Below are 20,935 nucleotides of genomic sequence, written 5' to 3' on the forward strand. Positions count from 1 at the left end.
TATAATTCAAACGTCAACCCAACTATTTCAGACTTCGCGTCCTACCGTTTCACGAATAGTCCGTGTAGAGCACAGAGTCGGCAATCTCGGTCAAAGGAGCAATTCCTTTCATACATTACAAGCGTGCACGAGCTTATTCAGAGTTCATATTGGAAAACTTTTGGTGTCAAGACGACTGCAGTTCGGTTGCTTTATTCAAAAAGATAACTGATATTAAACTGTAAAATTGACCAAGCTACATCCATTTGAGGTATCGTTATGTTCTAACACTAAATCACATAGCAACCATGCCATATATTTGTTAATTTTTGTTAATATTTCTCTCGGTGTTATAATTTAGAACGAAAGAGAATAGTCCATACATTAGTAATGTAGGTCTTGTATATTAAATCTTTTATGGGAATAAATTCTATTAATCTCACCACTTAATTAGATTAAGAGACCCAATCAACATTCTCAACAGATTAAGAATGTTGATTGGGTCACACTGAGAAGTAGTAAAGGTGAGATTTGTACGTTTACAGTATAGTTTTCTCGCGTTTTAGTAAATTTCTACAAATATCGGTAAAATTCTAATTATCGCAACAAATCTAATACGAAGAGGCTAAAATCTGTAGGTACGGTGTGTTAATTAACAGGGGTGAGAAATTGACTGAAAGGTGATATAATTATCGCTAGGGGTGAAACTCCGGCGACGGTGTGTTTTCTGTACCGGTGTGTTAATTAACGAACGGGTTAAAAACGACTGACACTGTGTGTATTCTTTGTTTGGTGAGTTTTCTCGAAAGCATGTTATAACTGCAGCAAAGGTGATTTATCAAGGACCAGCAAGCTTTATCTGACGCGTAGGTGTTAAATCTAATTTGCCGTGCGATTTTTTGTTCGACCGTGTTTTACGCAGATCGGTCTTTGTTAAGTGTAGGTCTTTATACATGGATTTATACGTGGGATAGGTACGTATATCCTTTCTTATACGTATTTCATTTCTTGATGAATACTATGTGTTTTGTACTTCGTACCATAGTCGGACTGCAGTTAGTTATATATTTGATCTTTTTTGTGGGTTTAATTTGTTTACAAATTGTCGTGCGTACCACTATATAAATGCTCGTATCTTAAAATTGATCACACGCTGTACCGTTATTAACCGATATCATAACCAACCCCAATTTGATTATCCAATATATTCTAATCGCCATTGTTATCAGATTAACCAATCTGTTTCCGAAGCAGCCGTTATATTGTAATCATATTTTCAAAGAAAACAGCTTTTCGCAGATTTACATGACGTCTTCCCGATATATTCGCATTAGGGTATGTTTGGTTCCCTTCTTTCAACAGCTTAGATGACCCTTCTTGAACAATTAGTCAAACGTAAAGAAATCTAACTCTCGGTCCCGCATCCGTTGCACGGACTAGGCACGACTCCATGTGTCGCCTAGCTTGTTCTATTCTAAAAGCATGCAATCGCCTTTGGAAATCACTTTGGTGTCTTTTTTTTTTTATTTCTGTCGCTTTATTTGAAACGATTTTCATAATAAGCCGTAGTAATTCCTTTAAATAATTTAACAAATCCAAAAAGAAGAACAACCAAACAAAAAATAATCTGTTAATATTATTAGAAAAGACTTTAAATTTTCCACAAAGATTTTTTTTTTTTTTTTTTTTTTTGGAAATATGCAATAGAAAAATATCATAGTCCTATGATTTAGCATTAGTCCACGTACGCCGTGATAATGTCGGCATAGTAGCACAAGCATTTTCTTCTTTTCAATGTCATCGCGTATTTCTTGGCCTTATGTCTTTGAATAATTTGAATAACAACATGATAACGTTTCCCTGTCTTCACCCTGCCCAGTCTTAAATTCCACCCATTGATTATGTTTCTTTTAAAACCCCATAAAATTCCACAAACTATCATTACTGAAGCAAATATGCGTGTAGCAGCGAATGTCTTGGCTAATAAAAATTGCCAATTCGATGAAAAATAAAGCACACAATTCATACGTTACGATTTAATTAAAACATTTAATTATGAACGCATATAAACATCAATAGTAAGTAAGTAAATTTTATTGCATAAAAACGCCCACGAGGAGCAGCATACAATTACAAAAATTACATAAATACAATACAACAAATATACATGTAACAAATATCCATGTAGCAAATAACGAACGTATTATATGTATATAAAGCTAGAAATCAATTAAAATAGGTGACAACAAATAATGGTATTGCTTATACTCTTTATCTTGTCTAGTTCTTTTCTTTGTTTGAACATTTCTCTGATTACAACATAATATAATGACTTGGACAGTTTTTTTCATTTCAGATACTAACCGAAATTTCCTATGAGAAAAAAAATGAAATGAATATAATATATACATATTATGTTAATAGAATAAGCTTTATTTAAATGAGATGCTCGAAAAGTGAACCACACATTTATCCATTGCAATAAGATCAAAATTGAATATACCACAGTATTCACCCACATTACAAAATTGTCCTTTTTGTTGTACTTATTGAAATAAACTGTAACAATTCCAACCAACTTTATCAGCTGATCCATTCGAGCACGAGAAACAACTCGCCGCTCAACATCAAAGAGCAGAGCGAACTGTGTGTGCCTGTCAACATCAAAGAACAGTTCCGTGTGAAAAGTGCACGAACCGACACAGAACCTGTGGTTTCTTAATACTGTGGAGTAAATTAATAAAGCTATTTCATACAATGGAAAACAAGCGGCTATATGAACAAGCGTCTCAATATTAGGTCATATATCAGTATTATTCTTTCAAAGACGAGCTTGTTATACACAGAGTTCGATCGAATCTGAATAATGTTCGACAATGGGCAATATTACCGTGGGCGGAAGCGGGCGCATGTCTCTATTTTCATCAGTGTACTTTGATATGTGAGTTATCATTTGTTATATATAGTGAGGAAATTACTTTTCTCGGTAGTCCTATCTATGACCCAGGCAAGAAACTATACATTAAAATATTAATACGCCAACGCGTAGTAAATATAGCAGTGACGAAAACTTATAGATTTTCATTAATTGTGCCATTTTACATTTATAAACTTGCTTTCGAAACAAGATTCGTTAATCTGATAACAATGGCGATTAGAATATATCGGATAATCAAATTGGGGTACAGCGTGTGATCAATTTTAAGATACGAGCATTTATATAGTGGTACGCACGACAATTTGTAAACAAATTAAACCCACAAAAAAGATCAAATATATAACTAACTGCAGTCCGACTATGGTACGAAGTACAAAACACATAGTATTCATCAAGAAATGAAATACGTATAAGAAAGGATATACGTACCTATCCCACGTATAAATCCATGTATAAAAACCTACACTTAACAAAGACCGATCTGCGTAAAACACGGTCGAACAAAAAATCGCACGGTAAATTAGATTTAACACCTACGCGTCAGATAAAGCCTGCTGGTCCTTGATAAATCACCTTTGCTGCAGTTATAACACGTTTTCGAGAAAATTCACCAAACAAAGAATACACACCGTGTCAGTCGTTTTTAACCCGTTCGTTAATTAACATACCGGTACAGAAAACACACCGTCGCCGAGATTTTCACCCCTAGCGATAATTATATCACCTTTCAGTCAATTTCTCACCCCTGTTAATTAACACACCGTACCTACAAATTTTAGCCTCTTCGTATTAGATTTGTTGCGATAATTAGAATTTTACCGATATTTGTAGAAATTTACTAAAACGCGAGAAAACTATACTGTAAATGTACAAATCTCACCTTTACTACTTCTCAGTGGGTCAGTAGAGCGTAAAATCATTAATTATATAAATTTCTGGTAAGTTTATTGATAAACTATATCATTAAACGAAAATTTGTTATCGGTGTGACTATTGTAGAAGAACTCAAACGAAAATTTCGGATATGTAACTGGCAAATTTTAAGACATAGAAATGCTCAAATTGTTGAAAATATTTTAACAAAAGTTTCACTATAGTGTTTGTAATTTCTTGTGTTTTGAATTGTCTCAGTTATGAATATGTAATATAGTGTAATTATAAATGTGTGTGTGTTTTTTGGGTTTTTTTGGGGGGGATAATTTTCAATGTGCATTTCTATCAGCCTTAGTTTTAATAAAAAAATAATCGGCTGGGATATCTACATGACTTTCGAATTTCGCACAAGAGATATATCCCAAGATCGAACGTTGTACATGGTTTTACTATTTCACCGTTGCATGCAATGTATCAGTTATATTTATCGTGTGCTACATAAAACAATTTCTAAAATAGTAATAACTTATCCGTTCTCATAATTTCGGTTTACTTGTATGTATGAAATTCATTTTTTTCTGTAACGTACGAGCATATTGTATTTTAACATTGTATATCGTGCCTTATTATATGTTATTACTATTTGCATCGTTATATCGGATGTATCGGATCGAAACGCCCCTGTTTGTACGAAAAATCACGTTTTTAGCTTGTGGACCCTATAGAGATCATAATTTTTATCCGATTTTAAAAAACGTATTATTATATCACCGTTAAACCCTAAGAACGGCTGAATTCGAATTTCGTGAAAATCGGCCCAAAACTTACAGACAAAATAGCCGCCGTTCGTTCTCAAATGGCGTAAAAATAAGGTATATAAAGGTTGTGGACCCTATAGAGGTCACAATTTTTATCCGATTTTGTTGAAACTTGAAATATAAGTTTATAACCCAAAGATCTCGGTTTCTTTCGATATTCGCGTATATTGGACCGTAACTTCCTGAATTATGGCCCCTGATTGTACAGAAAATCACGTTTTTAGCTTGTGGACCCTATAGAGGTCATAATTTTTATCCGATTTAAAATCGTATTATTATATCACCGTTACACCCTAAGGACGGCTGGGTTCTAATTTCGTGAAATTCAGCCAAAAATTGACAGACAAAATGGCCGCCCTTCGTTCTCAAATAGCGTAAAAACATGGTATATCAAGGTTGTAGACCCTATAGAGGTCACAATTTTTATCTGATTTTGTTGAAACTTGAAATGTAAGTTTATAACACAAAGATCTCGGTTCCTTTCGATATTCGCGTATATCGGACCGCAACTTCCTGAATTATGGCCCCTGAATGTACGGAAAATCGCGTTTTTAGCTTGTGGACCCTATAGAGGTCATAATTTTTATCCGATTTAAAATCGTATTATTATATCACCGTTACACCCTAAGGACGGCTGGGTTCGAATTTCGATAAATTCAGCCAAAAATTGACAGACAAAATGGCCGCCCTTCGTTCTCAAATAGCGTAAAAACATGGTATATCAAGGTTGTAGACCCTATAGAGGTCACAATTTTTATCTGATTTTGTTGAAACTTGAAATATAAGTTTATAACCCAAAGATCTTGGTTCCTTTCGATATTCGCGCATATCGGACCGTAACTTCCTGAATTATGGCCCGTGATTGTACGAAAAATCACGTTTTTAGCTTGTGGACCCTACAGAAGTCATAATTTTTATCCGATTTAAAAAAACGTATTATTATATCACCGTTACACCCTAAGGACGACTGAGTCTGATTTTCATGAAAATCAGCCCAAAATTGCTTGTGGACGCTCTAGAGGCTAAAGTTAATGTCTGATTGTCTTTAAATTTATACACTGTGTTTAAGGTCTTGAGACGAAGAAGCCTATTGATCACTTTGAAAAATCTTGTGGATGCTCTAGAGGCCAAAGTTAATATCCAATTGACCATAAATTTATACACAGTGTTTAATGTCATGAGACGAAGAAGCCTATTGATTTTCAGCGATTTCCGATAATTACTGCCAGAGTTATGGCCCTTGATCACATCAAAAAATCTTGTGGATGCTCTTGAGGCTCAAGTTAATATCCGATTGAGTTTAAATTTATACACAGTGTTTGAGGTCATGAGACGAAGATTCCTATTGATTTTCAACGATTTCCGATAATTACTGCCAAAGTTATGGCCCTTAAGTTATCATCCGATTGACTTCAGATTGATACACAGAGTTTAAGATCTTGAGACGAACAAGTATATTGATTTTCAATGAATTTTTATGACTTGAACAGTTAAATCTATGATATTAAAAGCTTTGCATACAAAACGTTAGCATGGGGCAGAACTTTATAAAAACCAAACAAATTCTAATAGTTTTCTGATAATTACTTCGTGAGTTGTTGCTCTTAATCAGATTTTAGTGTATTATAATTATAAATGTTTCATTACCGAAAAAAGTAAAAATGTGCGACAACCCTTGTTGACTGCCCGGACGATTTAGTTGCTGTGGGCGTATGTTTCGTTGCCTGGCAACCTATCTTTATATTGAAGTTCAGAAATTATGCCCAACAATGAATCTGGTAGAGTTAATTACACGCAAATGCTTTGGTCCCAAAAAAACTATGTCTAAGTCAAAACTTATTTTTCTTACTTTTTACTACAAATTTTGCAATTTAAACACTGAGGTCAGAATCAGTTTTTGTTTACATAGAAAATATTTAATATTTGGGGTTTTTTTTTATAAAGAAGTACATCTATTTCATCATTAACATCCATTTATATCATATTCTTTAGATCAATTCTTCATACAACAGTTTAAGATATACCTCCAATTTACACTGTAATTCCGTTACCATTCTTATCTAAAAGTTTCAATCATTTCTTGATTACCAAATTTTATAAGTTAGTGTTTCCAAATTTTCTAATTAGTAATTGCACAGATATAAGAAAGGTAAGGGTCAGACACCTACATGATGTGGTTTTCTTGGAAAAGCGGTAACGGAATTACAAATCTGAGCAGTAACGGAATTACGAATATTACTAAATACCATTATTTCTATTGTTCTAATAACAAAATTACAAATTATTTAGAGGATAAAGTTAAAAGCAACACTTTATTTAATAATGGGGGGTTGGATGGTCGAATGGTTAGCACGTGCGTGCTGTATCATACGACCTGTCATTGAATTAACTTGCGTGGTTTCGAATCCCCAGTTGTACGTGACAAGGAGTAGGGTCCCCTGTCCAACCTCGTTGGTTTTCTCCGGGTCCTCCGGTTTCCTCCCACTGCTAAAGACCCCTACGCGCAAGCGAATTATTAAAATAAAATTAAACCATATGTTAGTCCCGAAATGACCTAGTTTGTGTCGAGTGGACGTTAAACCCCATTTCTCTCTCTCTCTTTATTTAATAATTATACAACATTAGACACATTTATGCTAACTCTTTTCAGTAAAACAAACTACAAAGCATTTTTCTGAACACAAAATGCAAAAAGTGACTAACAACTGTACCAAATTTAAAGTCACAATTTTTATCCGATTTTTTTAAAACTTGAAATGTAAGTTTATAACCCAAAGATCTTGGTTCCTTTCGATATTCGCGCATATCCGACTGTAACTTCCTGAATTATGGCCCCTGATTGTACGAAAAATCACGTTTTTAGATTGTGGACCCTATAGATGTCATAATTTTTATACGCCCACATTTTCATGTGGACGTATTATGCCGTCGCCCCTGTCCGTCCGTCCACAATTTGTTTGTGGACACTCTACAGGTCACAATTCTTATCCGATTTTGACGAAACTTGAAATATAGGTTTATCTCCAAAAGATCTCGGTTCCTTTCGATATTGGCATGTATCGGATCGAAACTTCATGGATTATGACCCCTGTTTGTACGAAAAATCACGTTTTTAGCTTGTGGACACTATAGAGGTCACAATTTTTATCCGATTGTGTTGAAACTTGAAATCTAAGTTGATAATCCAAAGATCTCGGTTCCTTTCGATATTCGCGCATATCGGACCGTAACTTCCTGAATTATGGCCCCTGATTGTACCAAAAATCGTGTTTTTAGCTTGTGGACCCTATAGAGGTCATAATTTTTATCCGATTTAAAAAACCGTTCAAGTATATCACTGTTACACCCTAAGGATGGCTGAGTTCGAATTTCGTGAAAATCGGCCCGAAATTGACAGACAAAATGGCCGCCGTTCGTTCTCAAATAGCGTAAAAATATGGTATATCAATGTTGTGGACACTATAGAGGTCGCAATTTTTATCCAATTTTGTTGAAACTTGAAATCTAAGTTGATAATCCAAAGATCTCGGTTCCTTTCGATATTCTTGCACATCGGACCGTAACTTCTTGAATTATGGCCCCTGATTGTACCAAAATCGTGTTTTTAGCTTGTGGACCCTATAGAGGTCATAATTTTTATCCGATTTAAAAAAACGTTCAATTATATCACCGTTACACACTAAGGATGGCTGAGTATGAATTTCGTGAAAATCGGCCCGAAATTGACAGACAAAATGGCCGCTGTTCGTTCTCAAATAGCGTAAAAATATGGTATATCAATGTTGTGGACACTATAGAGGTCACAATTGTTATCCGATTTTGTTGAAACTTGAAATCTAAGTTGATAATCCAAAGATCTCGGTTCCTTTCGATATTCGCGCATATCGCACCATAACTTCCTGAATTATGGCCCCCGATTGTACCAAAAATCGCGTTTTTAGCTTGTTGACCCTATAGAGGTCATAATTTTTATCCGATTTAAAAAAATGTATTATTATATCACCGTTACACCCTAAGGATGGCTGAGTTTGAATTTCGTGAAAATCGGCCCAAAATTGACAGACAAAATGGCCGCCGTTCGTTCTCAAATAGCGTAAAAGTATGGTATATCAAGGTTGTGGACACTATAGAGGTCACAATTTTTTTCCGATTTTGTTGAAACTTGCAATGTAAGTATATAACCCAAAGATCTTGGTTCCTTTCGATATTCGCGCATATCGGACCGTAACTTCCTGAATTATGGCCCCTGATTGTACGAAAAATCGCGTTTTTAGCTTGTGGACCCTATAGAGGTCATAATTTTTATCCGATTTAAAAAAACGTTCAATTATATCACCGTTACACCCTAAGGATGGGTGAGTTTGAATTTCGTGAAATTCAGCCCAAAATTGACAGACAAAATGGCCTGCCTGGCAGCCACTGGTTTGAGTTAAGTAATGTGCCAGAACATTATTTATGAAGGGCGGGTAAGGGTATTCAATATCAAAATATGGGTTTTAGTACGAAATTCCAGATATAATGTTACATATCATTGAATTGCTGGTTTAATGCTCTCTTAAAATATATAAATAATTTTCTGGCACATTCATATTTACTTACCTTTCAAAACGATCAAAGTTGGGTGGTGCTAAGCTCTATTACTACAATTATGGAGGGTGGGGGGGTAAAAAATATTTCTGGCACATTCATATTTACTTACCTTAATAAACGATCAAAGTTTGGGTGGTACTTATGGTGGCTGATTGGTATCATAACAGTAGGACGTTAAACTCCATTTCATTTTATTTCATTGGTATCATGTCGTGATCTCATGGTGTCGCCCTTCATAAGGCGACATCACGAAATCACCACATTATAACCCGACACCACGACAACCCGACATCACAATATTTTTAACCCGACACTACAACATTTTCACCCGACACCACGAAATTAAGAATGTCGTAATGTCGAGTAAAAATGTTGTATTGTCACGTAAAAATGTTGGGTTGTCGTGGTGTTGGTTTGTCGACTTAATTTATCAATGTTGAAGCGGCCATGAGTAATAGAGTGCTGTCACTTGTCAAGATCAAGTCAGCCCTCACTATCTCATCCTTCACTAAGAATACTTACCCTTCACTAACTATGAATCAAGCTGGCCCTCACTACCAAATTCGCAGGATGACCATGACTTGAGTGTAATCATTTGCTCGGTATGGGCTAATTCGAGCCTTCGATAAATAAAATGAATTGAAAGTAGTCTATTTTTAGTAACCCATTTCTTTGCTCAAAATAAAAATGCTTTTATCTTTTCTAAAGTATGGAATTATGAATGTGCCAGAAAATAACAAGTAGATTTAAAGAGCTACAGAAACACACTTTCCGGTGATGTATGACACAATAACTGGAATTCCGTATAACACATATTTTCACATTAAACACTCGCCCACTCCCTCCAATCTTATATTCAGCCAGTGAAAGCTACCTAACTTTTATTAATTTTAATTTAAAAAAAAGTATATATGCATTCAGCCGAAAATATAATAAATACATTTCAAGACAGGATTAACTTTACTTTTCAGTATAGATTTTTTTAAGCCCCGCATTTATATTTCAAAAATCGCGTTTTTAGCTTGTGGACCCTATAGAGGTCATAATTTTTATCCGATTTAAAATCGTATTATTATATCACCGTTACACCCTAAGGACGGCTGGGTTCGAATTTCGTGAAATTCAGCCAAAAATTGACAGACAAAATGGCCGCCCTTCGTTCTCAAATAGCGTAAAAACATGGTATATCAAGGTTGTAGACCCTATAGAGGTCACAATTTTTATCTGATTTTGTTGAAACTTGAAATATAAGTTTATAACCCAAAGATCTTGGTTCCTTTCGATATTCGCGCATATCGGACCGTAACTTCCTGAATTATGGCCCGTGATTGTACGAAAAATCGCGTTTTTAGCTTGTGGACCCTACAGAAGTCATAATTTTTATCCGATTTAAAAAAACGTATTATTATATCACCGTTACACCCTAAGGACGACTGAGTCTGATTTTCATGAAAATCAGCCCAAAATTGCTTGTGGACGCTCTAGAGGCTAAAGTTAATGTCTGATTGTCTTTAAATTTATACACTGTGTTTAAGGTCTTGAGACGAAGAAGCCTATTGATCACTTTGAAAAATCTTGTGGATGCTCTAGAGGCCAAAGTTAATATCCAATTGACCATAAATTTATACACAGTGTTTAATGTCATGAGACGAAGAAGCCTATTGATTTTCAGCGATTTCCGATAATTACTGCCAGAGTTATGGCCCTTGATCACATCAAAAAATCTTGTGCATGCTCTTGAGGCTCAAGTTAATATCCGATTGAGTTTAAATTTATACACAGTGTTTGAGGTCATGAGACGAAGATTCCTATTGATTTTCAACGATTTCCGATAATTACTGCCAAAGTTATGGCCCTTAAGTTATCATCCGATTGACTTCAGATTGATACACAGAGTTTAAGATCTTGAGACGAACAAGTATATTGATTTTCAATGAATTTTTATGACTTGAACAGTTAAATCTATGATATTAAAAGCTTTGCATACAAAACGTTAGCATGGGGCAGAACTTTATAAAAACCAAACAAATTCTAATAGTTTTCTGATAATTACTTCGTGAGTTGTTGCTCTTAATCAGATTTTAGTGTATTATAATTATAAATGTTTCATTACCGAAAAAAGTAAAAATGTGCGACAACCCTTGTTGACTGCCCGGACGATTTAGTTGCTGTGGGCGTATGTTTCGTTGCCTGGCAACCTATCTTTATATTGAAGTTCAGAAATTATGCCCAACAATGAATCTGGTAGAGTTAATTACACGCAAATGCTTTGGTCCCAAAAAAACTATGTCTAAGTCAAAACTTATTTTTCTTACTTTTTACTACAAATTTTGCAATTTAAACACTGAGGTCAGAATCAGTTTTTGTTTACATAGAAAATATTTAATATTTGGGGGTTTTTTTTATAAAGAAGTACATCTATTTCATCATTAACATCCATTTATATCATATTCTTTAGATCAATTCTTCATACAACAGTTTAAGATATACCTCCAATTTACACTGTAATTCCGTTACCATTCTTATCTAAAAGTTTCAATCATTTCTTGATTACCAAATTTTATAAGTTAGTGTTTCCAAATTTTCTAATTAGTAATTGCACAGATATAAGAAAGGTAAGGGTCAGACACCTACATGATGTGGTTTTCTTGGAAAAGCGGTAACGGAATTACAAATCTGAGCAGTAACGGAATTACGAATATTACTAAATACCATTATTTCTATTGTTCTAATAACAAAATTACAAATTATTTAGAGGATAAAGTTAAAAGCAACACTTTATTTAATAATGGGGGGTTGGATGGTCGAATGGTTAGCACGTGCGTGCTGTATCATACGACCTGTCATTGAATTAACTTGCGTGGTTTCGAATCCCCAGTTGTACGTGACAAGGAGTAGGGTCCCCTGTCCAACCTCGTTGGTTTTCTCCGGGTCCTCCGGTTTCCTCCCACTGCTAAAGACCCCTACGCGCAAGCGAATTATTAAAATAAAATTAAACCATATGTTAGTCCCGAAATGACCTAGTTTGTGTCGAGTGGACGTTAAACCCCATTTCTCTCTCTCTCTCTCTTTATTTAATAATTATACAACATTAGACACATTTACGCTAACTCTTTTCAGTAAAACAAACTACAAAGCATTTTTCTGAACACAAAATGCAAAAAGTGACTAACAACTGTACCAAATTTAAAGTCACAATTTTTATCCGATTTTTTTTAAACTTGAAATGTAAGTTTATAACCCAAAGATCTTGGTTCCTTTCGATATTCGCGCATATCCGACTGTAACTTCCTGAATTATGGCCCCTGATTGTACGAAAAATCACGTTTTTAGATTGTGGACCCTATAGATGTCATAATTTTTATACGCCCACATTTTCATGTGGACGTATTATGCCGTCGCCCCTGTCCGTCCGTCCACAATTTGTTTGTGGACACTCTACAGGTCACAATTCTTATTCGATTTTGACGAAACTTGAAATATAGGTTTATCTCCAAAAGATCTCGGTTCCTTTCGATATTGGCATGTATCGGATCGAAACTTCATGGATTATGACCCCTGTTTGTACGAAAAATCACGTTTTTAGCTTGTGGACACTATAGAGGTCACAATTTTTATCCGATTGTGTTGAAACTTGAAATCTAAGTTGATAATCCAAAGATCTCGGTTCCTTTCGATATTCGCGCACATCGGACCGTAACTTCCTGAATTATGGCCCCTGATTGTACCAAAAATCGTGTTTTTAGCTTGTGGACCCTATAGAGGTCATAATTTTTATCCGATTTAAAAAACCGTTCAAGTATATCACTGTTACACCCTAAGGATGGCTGAGTTCGAATTTCGTGAAAATCGGCCCGAAATTGACAGACAAAATGGCTGCCGTTCGTTCTCAAATAGCGTAAAAATATGGTATATCAATGTTGTGGACACTATAGAGGTCGCAATTTTTATCCAATTTTGTTGAAACTTGAAATCTAAGTTGATAATCCAAAGATCTCGGTTCCTTTCGATATTCTTGCACATCGGACCGTAACTTCTTGAATTATGGCCCCTGATTGTACCAAAAATCGTGTTTTTGGCTTGTGGACCCTATAGAGGTCATAATTTTTATCCGATTTAAAAAAACGTATTATTATATCACCGTTACACCCTAAGGATGGGTGAGTTTGAATTTCGTGAAATTCAGCCCAAAATTGACAGACAAAATGGCCTGCCTGGCAGCCACTGGTTTGAGTTAAGTAATGTGCCAGAACATTATTTATGAAGGGCGGGTAAGGGTATTCAATATCAAAATATGGGTTTTAGTACGAAATTCCAGATATAATGTTACATATCATTGAATTGCTGGTTTAATGCTCTCTTAAAATATATAAATAATTTTCTGGCACATTCATATTTACTTACCTTTCAAAACGATCAAAGTTGGGTGGTGCTAAGCTCTATTACTACAATTATGGAGGGTGGGGGGGTAAAAAATATTTCTGGCACATTCATATTTACTTACCTTAATAAACGATCAAAGTTTGGGTGGTACTTATGGTGGCTGATTGGTATCATAACAGTAGGACGTTAAACTCCATTTCATTTTATTTCATTGGTATCATGTCGTGATCTCGTGGTGTCGCCCTTCATAAGGCGACATCACGAAATCACCACATTATAACCCGACACCACGACAACCCGACATCACAATATTTTTAACCCGACACTACAACATTTTCACCCGACACCACGAAATTAAGAATGCCGTAATGTCGAGTAAAAATGTTGTATTGTCACGTAAAAATGTTGGGTTGTCGTGGTGTTGGTTTGTCGACTTAATTTATCAATGTTGAAGCGGCCATGAGTAATAGAGTGCTGTCACTTGTCAAGATCAAGTCAGCCCTCACTATCTCATCCTTCACTAAGAATACTTACCCTTCACTAACTATGAATCAAGCTGGCCCTCACTACCAAATTCGCAGGATGACCATGACTTGAGTGTAATCATTTGCTCGGTATGGGCTAATTCGAGCCTTCGATAAATAAAATGAATTGAAAGTAGTCTATTTTTAGTAACCCATTTCTTTGCTCAAAATAAAAATGCTTTTATCTTTTCTAAAGTATGGAATTATGAATGTGCCAGAAAATAACAAGTAGATTTAAAGAGCCACAGAAACACACTTTCCGGTGATGTATGACACAATAACTGGAATTCCGTATAACACATATTTTCACATTAAACACTCGCCCACTCCCTCCAATCTTATATTCAGCCAGTGAAAGCTACCTAACTTTTATTAATTTTAATTTAAAAAAAATATATATGCATTCAGCCGAAAATATAATAAATACATTTCAAGACAGGATTAACTTTACTTTTCAGTATAGATTTTTTTAAGCCCCGCATTTATATTTCAAATACCCCCCGCCCCCCCCCCCCTTTTCACTTTTCAAGGCAAGTAAATATAAATGTGCCAGAAAATTAATGATATATTTGAATGTGCTTTCTACTGATATGTAGCATGATATCTAGAATTTCGTATTAGATCCCGTAATTAGACATTGAATACCCCCAACTTTGATAGTTTGTCAAAGTAAGTAAATATAATTGTGCCATAAAATTATTTATATCTTTGAAAAGAGAAATGAAAGTGCTTTTCAGTGATATATAACATAATATCTGATATATAACATAATATTGCGTATCAAGACCAGTATTTTTACTTTGAATACCCCTACCCCCATCATTTAATATATTTTTGTACCATTCGTCTTTGATCACCTCTCAAGGCAAGTAAATATAAATGTGCCAGAAAATTATTTATATATTTGAAAAGAACGGTGAACGTGCTTTATACTGATATACTGAGCGCCATGGAAAACGCATCACTTAGTTTTTCGTATAACAAAATGATCCTGTAAACATATCTTATTTATTTTGCTTCTTAGTGTGAACAAGATTCAAATGGGAACACATCAATAACAACACATTTGTACAACGGTACAAAGTCAGAGGAGTCAAAACCAAAAGTATGACACAGATGTCAGTAGCACGTGTGTCCTCCACAGGCTCTTACGCACGCTGTGCAGAGACGTCGCATGGAATTTACCAATGTTTGAAAGAAGGCCTGGGGCAAATTGTTCCATTCTTGGACAAGAGCAGCTTCTAAAGCAGCAATGGTGTGCATCTGTGGTCTCCGATACAGACAGCGTCCAATTTCATCCCAGACATGTTCTATCGGTGCCATGTCCGGAGACATGGCAGGCCAGTCCAAGACATTGATGTTGTTAGCAGTCAGGTAGTCCATACTAAAACGGGCGGTATGCGGACGTGCATTATCCTGTTGGAAGTGCTGAAGTTGTGGGTGCGCTCAAAACATCGGAACAACTATTGGTTGCAAGACATCATCACGGTAGGCTACAGCATTAACGCGACCCTTGCAAATGTGTAGGGCGGTCCGCTGATGAAATGTGAAGCCTCCCCACACCATTACACTTCCCCCACCCCATCGATTCGTTTCGAAGACGCAGCAGTCTGCAAGACATTCCCCAAGACGTCTCCACACATGTTTTATGGTGTTGGCACTTACTGGTTCTTGTCTTCCGACGACTGCTGCACCTGTTCGAGTCGCTGGGCGGAATCTGTCACGCAGATGAGTGACCTGGATGTAACGGTCTTCAGCCTGGGTTGTAACGCGTTGTGGACCAGGACGTTGACGGTCACATGTTGATCCAGTAACTCGAACACGTTCCACCAACCTTACAATAGTGGACTGATGACAATTGAAGTGTCTGGCAATAGCACGTGTAGACATGCCAGCCCTGGACATTCCCATGGCTTCATTCCGTTGATTTTCAGTAAGTCTCGGCATCTCTAGCTCGATTCCTTCACACGTCCAACAAAAAATTACAACAGATTGACGTTTCACAGTTCATGTACTGCACATTAAGTTGAAAACATGCTTTTAAAGGCCTCACACACAATGCTGCACGTGAATATTGGGTTTTTCATGTGCATCTCGTGCAATTTTTTGTGTGCACACAGGCCGATATTTTTTGCGTTTGGGAGCATTGTGTGAAACAATAGTTCATAGTATTGCATAATAGTATACATACAAAACCACCTAGTAATAAAATATTTGGGAAAAAAAAGTGATGTGTTTTCCATGGAGCTCAGTATATGTAGCATGATATCTGGAAGGCTATGTATTCTTAGTGAAGGATGAGATAGTGAGGGCTGACTTGATCTCGTGGCCGCTTCAACATTGATAAATAAAGTCGACAACCCGACATCACGACATCACAACATTTTTACGCGACAATACAACATTTTTACATCTAGAGTTATGGCCCTTGTTTCACTTTGTTGAATCTTGTGAACTCTGTAATGACAACAGTTATCATCCGATCTGTTTGAAATTGATATGCATCATTTAAATTAGTGCAACGAAGAATCCTTTTGAATTTCAGCAATTTCCGTTAATTACGCTGTGAGTTATGGCCCTCGTTTCACTTTGTTGTACCTTGTGAATGCTCTTAACGACAAAAGTTATCCGATCTGTATGAAATTTATATGCATCATTTAAATTAGTAAAACAAAGAAGCCTGTTGAATTTTAACAATTTCTGTAGATTACTTCCAGAGTTACGGCCCTTGTTTTAGTTTTTAGAACCTTGTGAACCCTCAAACGAAGAAAAATATGATCTCATCTGTATGAAATTGTCTATTAAATTCCCCGAATTACCTACAAACGACGATTTAGCTGCTGTGGGCATATGTTTTGTTGCCTGGCAACCTATCTTTAATGAACTCATTCTACCGAATCTCAACTAAATTCTAGAGACACAAATATCCACATCCTGTATAAACACCGCCTCAAGGTCTGCTACCTTGATTGTTTAGCTTGTTCTCTATCCATCTCTTGCAAAATGTGGGCGTATCCTGCCTGGCAGCTGCTGGTTTGTTTTTCCACAAATGTTGGATAAGCATATAGATACTATTTGCTATTTTGAAGTGTTTTGCATTAGATAAATTCAAATGATGACATTGAAGATAAAAATTTCAAACTTTGATTTTTTTTTCAGTCAGTTATAAGGTTTAACTTAGGAGACAAGAAAGCTTTAGCTGTCACTTAAACATGCATTATGCAAGAGCTAAATCTGCCTATTGCAGGTTTTTCTTTGGGCCTGAAATGTTATCTAAATTATTGATTAGACATTAATTAACTCATACAGACCATAATCAACTCTTGATGCCATCGTTAGCCTGCAATATTTAGTGGATTTGAATATATTATCCTTCATTGTACCAACCTTAGTAATGACGACCCAGGCTAGCCGTAAATTGAATCACTAATATCTTAGCATATTCTGTTTTCATTATCTATTTGTTAACTATAAAAGCGAGAACTTTCAGCCATTTATTTAATCTTATCTAATGCTCCTTTAAATATTCTCAAACAGAAATGATTTTCAATTGTATATGTTATAATCTGTTGCAACAGATATCTGATTCTGCTATTCAAGCTTCATGAATGATATTGGTTGCTTAGATTGGATGTAGAATTATAAAACTAAAGGTGAAGTTTGAGCAGTTCTTTCAATTGACAAATAAATTATTGTCTCCACTTGTCACAAACTTCACATACAGCTACGGAACGTCATGGGATAAATTTTACTGCCGGTGCAAATCCTACACTATGCCAACCTGAATTCCAATCAAACTATCAGATTGTTGCAGCTGCATTCACAAATAATAATCGATGAACGAAAACTATCACACAAAGCAGAGTAGCTCCAGACAAATCTAAAAATCAATTCAATACAAATTCTCGGTATTCAATTAAAAGAAGCCTATTGATGTTCAACAATCGGAAATGCTATTTTGTTTTTAAACGCCCACATGAAATGTGGTTGTATATTGTTGTCGCCCCCGTCCGTCGGTCCGGCGTCCACAATTGCTTGTGGACGCTCTAGAGGCTAAAGTTAATATCTGATTGACTTTAAATTTATACACAGTGTTTAAGGTCTTGAGACGAAGAAGCCTATTGATTTTCAGCGATTTCCGATAATTACTGCCAGAGTAATGGCCCTTGATCACTTTGAAAAATCTTGTGGACGCTCTAGAGGCCAAAGTTAATATCCAATTGACCGTAAAATTTATACAGTGTTTGAGGTCATGAGACAAAGAAGCCTATTGATTTTCAACGATTTCCGATAATTACTGCCAGAGTTATGGCCCTTGATCACTTCAAAAAATCTTGTGGATGCTCTAAAGGCCAAAGTTAATATCCAATTGACTTTAAATTTATACACAGTGTTTAAAGTCATGAGACGAAGAAGCCTATTGATTTTCAGCGATTTCCGATAATTACTGCCAGAGTTATGGCCCTTGATCACTTCAAAAAATCTTGTGGATGCTCTAATGGCCAAAGTTAATATCCGATTGACTTTAAATTTATACGCAATGTTTAAGTTCATGAGACGAAGAAACCTATTGATTTTCAACGATTTCCAAAAATTACTGCCAGAGTTATGGCCCTTGATCACTTCAAAAAATCTTGTGGATGCTCTAGAGGCTAAAGTTAACATCCGATTGACATTAAATTTATATACAGTGTTTAAGGTCATAAGATGATGAAGCCTATTGGTTTTCAGCGATTTCTGATAATTACTGCCAGAGTTATGGCCCTTGATCACTCTGAAAAATCTTGTGGATGCTCTAGAAGCGAAAGTTAATATTCGATCGACTTTAAATTTATACACAGTGTTTGAGGTCATGAGGCGAAGATTCCTATTGATTTTCAACGATTTCCGATAATTACTGCCAAAGTTATGGCCCTTAAGTTATCACCCGATTGACTTCAGATTGATACACAGAGTGTAAGATCTTGAGACGAACAAGTATATTGATTTTCAATGAATTTTTATGACTTGAACAGTTAAATCCATGATATTAAAAGCTTTGCATACAAAACGTTAGCATGGGGCAGAACTTTATAAAAACCAAACAAATTCTAATAGTTTTCTGATAATTACTTCGTGAGTTGTTGCTCTTAATCAGATTTTAGTGTATTATAAATGTTTCATTACCGAAAAATGTAAAAATATGCGACAACCCTTGTTGACTGCCCGAAAGATTTAGTTGCTGTAGGCGTATGTTTCGTTGCCTGGCAACCTATCTTTTCTTATGTTATGATAAAAAATAATTGAGTTTTTCAAAACTGATCCTATTAGTGATAAAAATGATGCCACAAAATAAGGAGACCCAATGAATTCAAATGGATTCATGCTTCAAGATATAGTCCAGAAGGGTTCCCATTCTTTTTGTATACTTTTGCGTTGATTGCAAATAGAACAATGTAACCTCTTCTTGCATTTGAGCTAGATTGTTGGGTGTATATCTTGATTGAGTTCGATGATGAGCGTTTTCTGTTTAAACTAAGAAGAGATGAGCAATTTGATTGGTATAGAACACAATAACTCTAGTTCTTTACTAGTTGGGGGGGGGGGGGTAAACTGTAGCACTATCATCGTTGCGACATTGTTTTTAAACTTATAGACAAGGAATAGAGAAATAAGATGGGTTAAACAACATTTTTTATCTTTACAAATTATTCTCTATTGTCAGTATATTAAGGTATGAGTTTATTTAAAACGTAAATTAACTGTTTATGAAATAGTGTGAGAATAACAGGAAAGAGGGTCTGAGTTCAAGGATAGATTGTGTCGAGAAACATGTGACGGAAAATTACGATTGCATCATTTAGCTTGTTTGACCAATCTCTATACTTATTTACATGATATTTGACCAATTAGATAATTGAACGTCCAAAACCCACAGCTACAAAACTATCATACTTGTGAGAATTCGTTAGACTTCTATTAGGTTCCAGAGGGCTTACATCTGAGATCCTAGACAGCCGCGAGGCTGGCTAGGGTAGAGAAATGGTTTTAGTACTGTGTCCGCTCTCCACGTCAGACAGAAAGACTCATGGTATTACAAAACTTTGTGTATAGTTTGAGCTTAGGTTATGCAGAGTGACAAACAATTCGATTGCTAGATGCTTTATAAAATAGATAAGGGTGCAATTGTGTCATCTATTTCTTTTGGAATTGAAGTGGGGGACATGATCCATTCATCCAAATATCAGCCCCACATTTGGCTTGTATTATTAATATTTTTTGCAGTGTACCTTTATTAAATCGATGTGTTCCAAGTGACTTATTCAAGCTACACAAAAAGATATCTTCTAATATAATAGACTTTCTAAACCAGAGTGATATATTTCAAAAGGTTCTTACTGATCTCTATAAAAGTTGGAAAGAAATGTTTGGTCTGTGTTTCGTAGCTTTCGGTAGGTATTATTCACATTATTTTTGCAACTGCTTCCATCCGCCCGTCATCTGTCGGTCTGACAAACTTTTCTTGTGAATATACTACAAACTAAACCATTTCTGGGATTTTTATACTCCCATTTTTAAGTGTGAGAAACTTCCAATAAATAGAAACATGTAACACAAACCAATTACAGACAGTTTGATGTGATCAATTTTGACCAAGTCAAAATGATGCATTTGATATTAAGATAAGTTGATATACAATAATAAATGAGATACAATATCCAAAAAACATCATTTTATCCAACATTTCGTTGGGTTAATATTTTTATACACCCACATTTTTATGTGGACGTATATTACTGTCGCCCCTGTCCGTCCGTCTGTCCGTCCACAATTGTTTGTGAACACTCTAG

At 35.6% G+C, this 20,935-nt stretch overlaps 1 protein-coding gene across 3 annotated transcripts in view; it reads left to right on the forward strand.

Annotated features, from left to right (window-relative positions):
• LOC126817150 (choline transporter-like protein 1) overlaps positions 1-20,935 on the forward strand; it is a 427,912-nt gene that overhangs the window by 185,117 nt on the left and 221,860 nt on the right. For all 3 annotated transcript variants that reach the window (XM_056100629.1, XM_050543993.2, XM_056100630.1), the window contains one exon: positions 20,370-20,536. In XM_056100629.1, the coding sequence (XP_055956604.1) occupies positions 20,370-20,536 (167 nt within the window). The remainder of the gene's footprint in view (positions 1-20,369; positions 20,537-20,935) is intronic.

Source organism: Patella vulgata, chromosome 4 (genome assembly GCF_932274485.2).
Source record: "Patella vulgata chromosome 4, xgPatVulg1.2, whole genome shotgun sequence".
Classification (NCBI taxonomy): Eukaryota; Metazoa; Mollusca; class Gastropoda; family Patellidae; genus Patella; species Patella vulgata.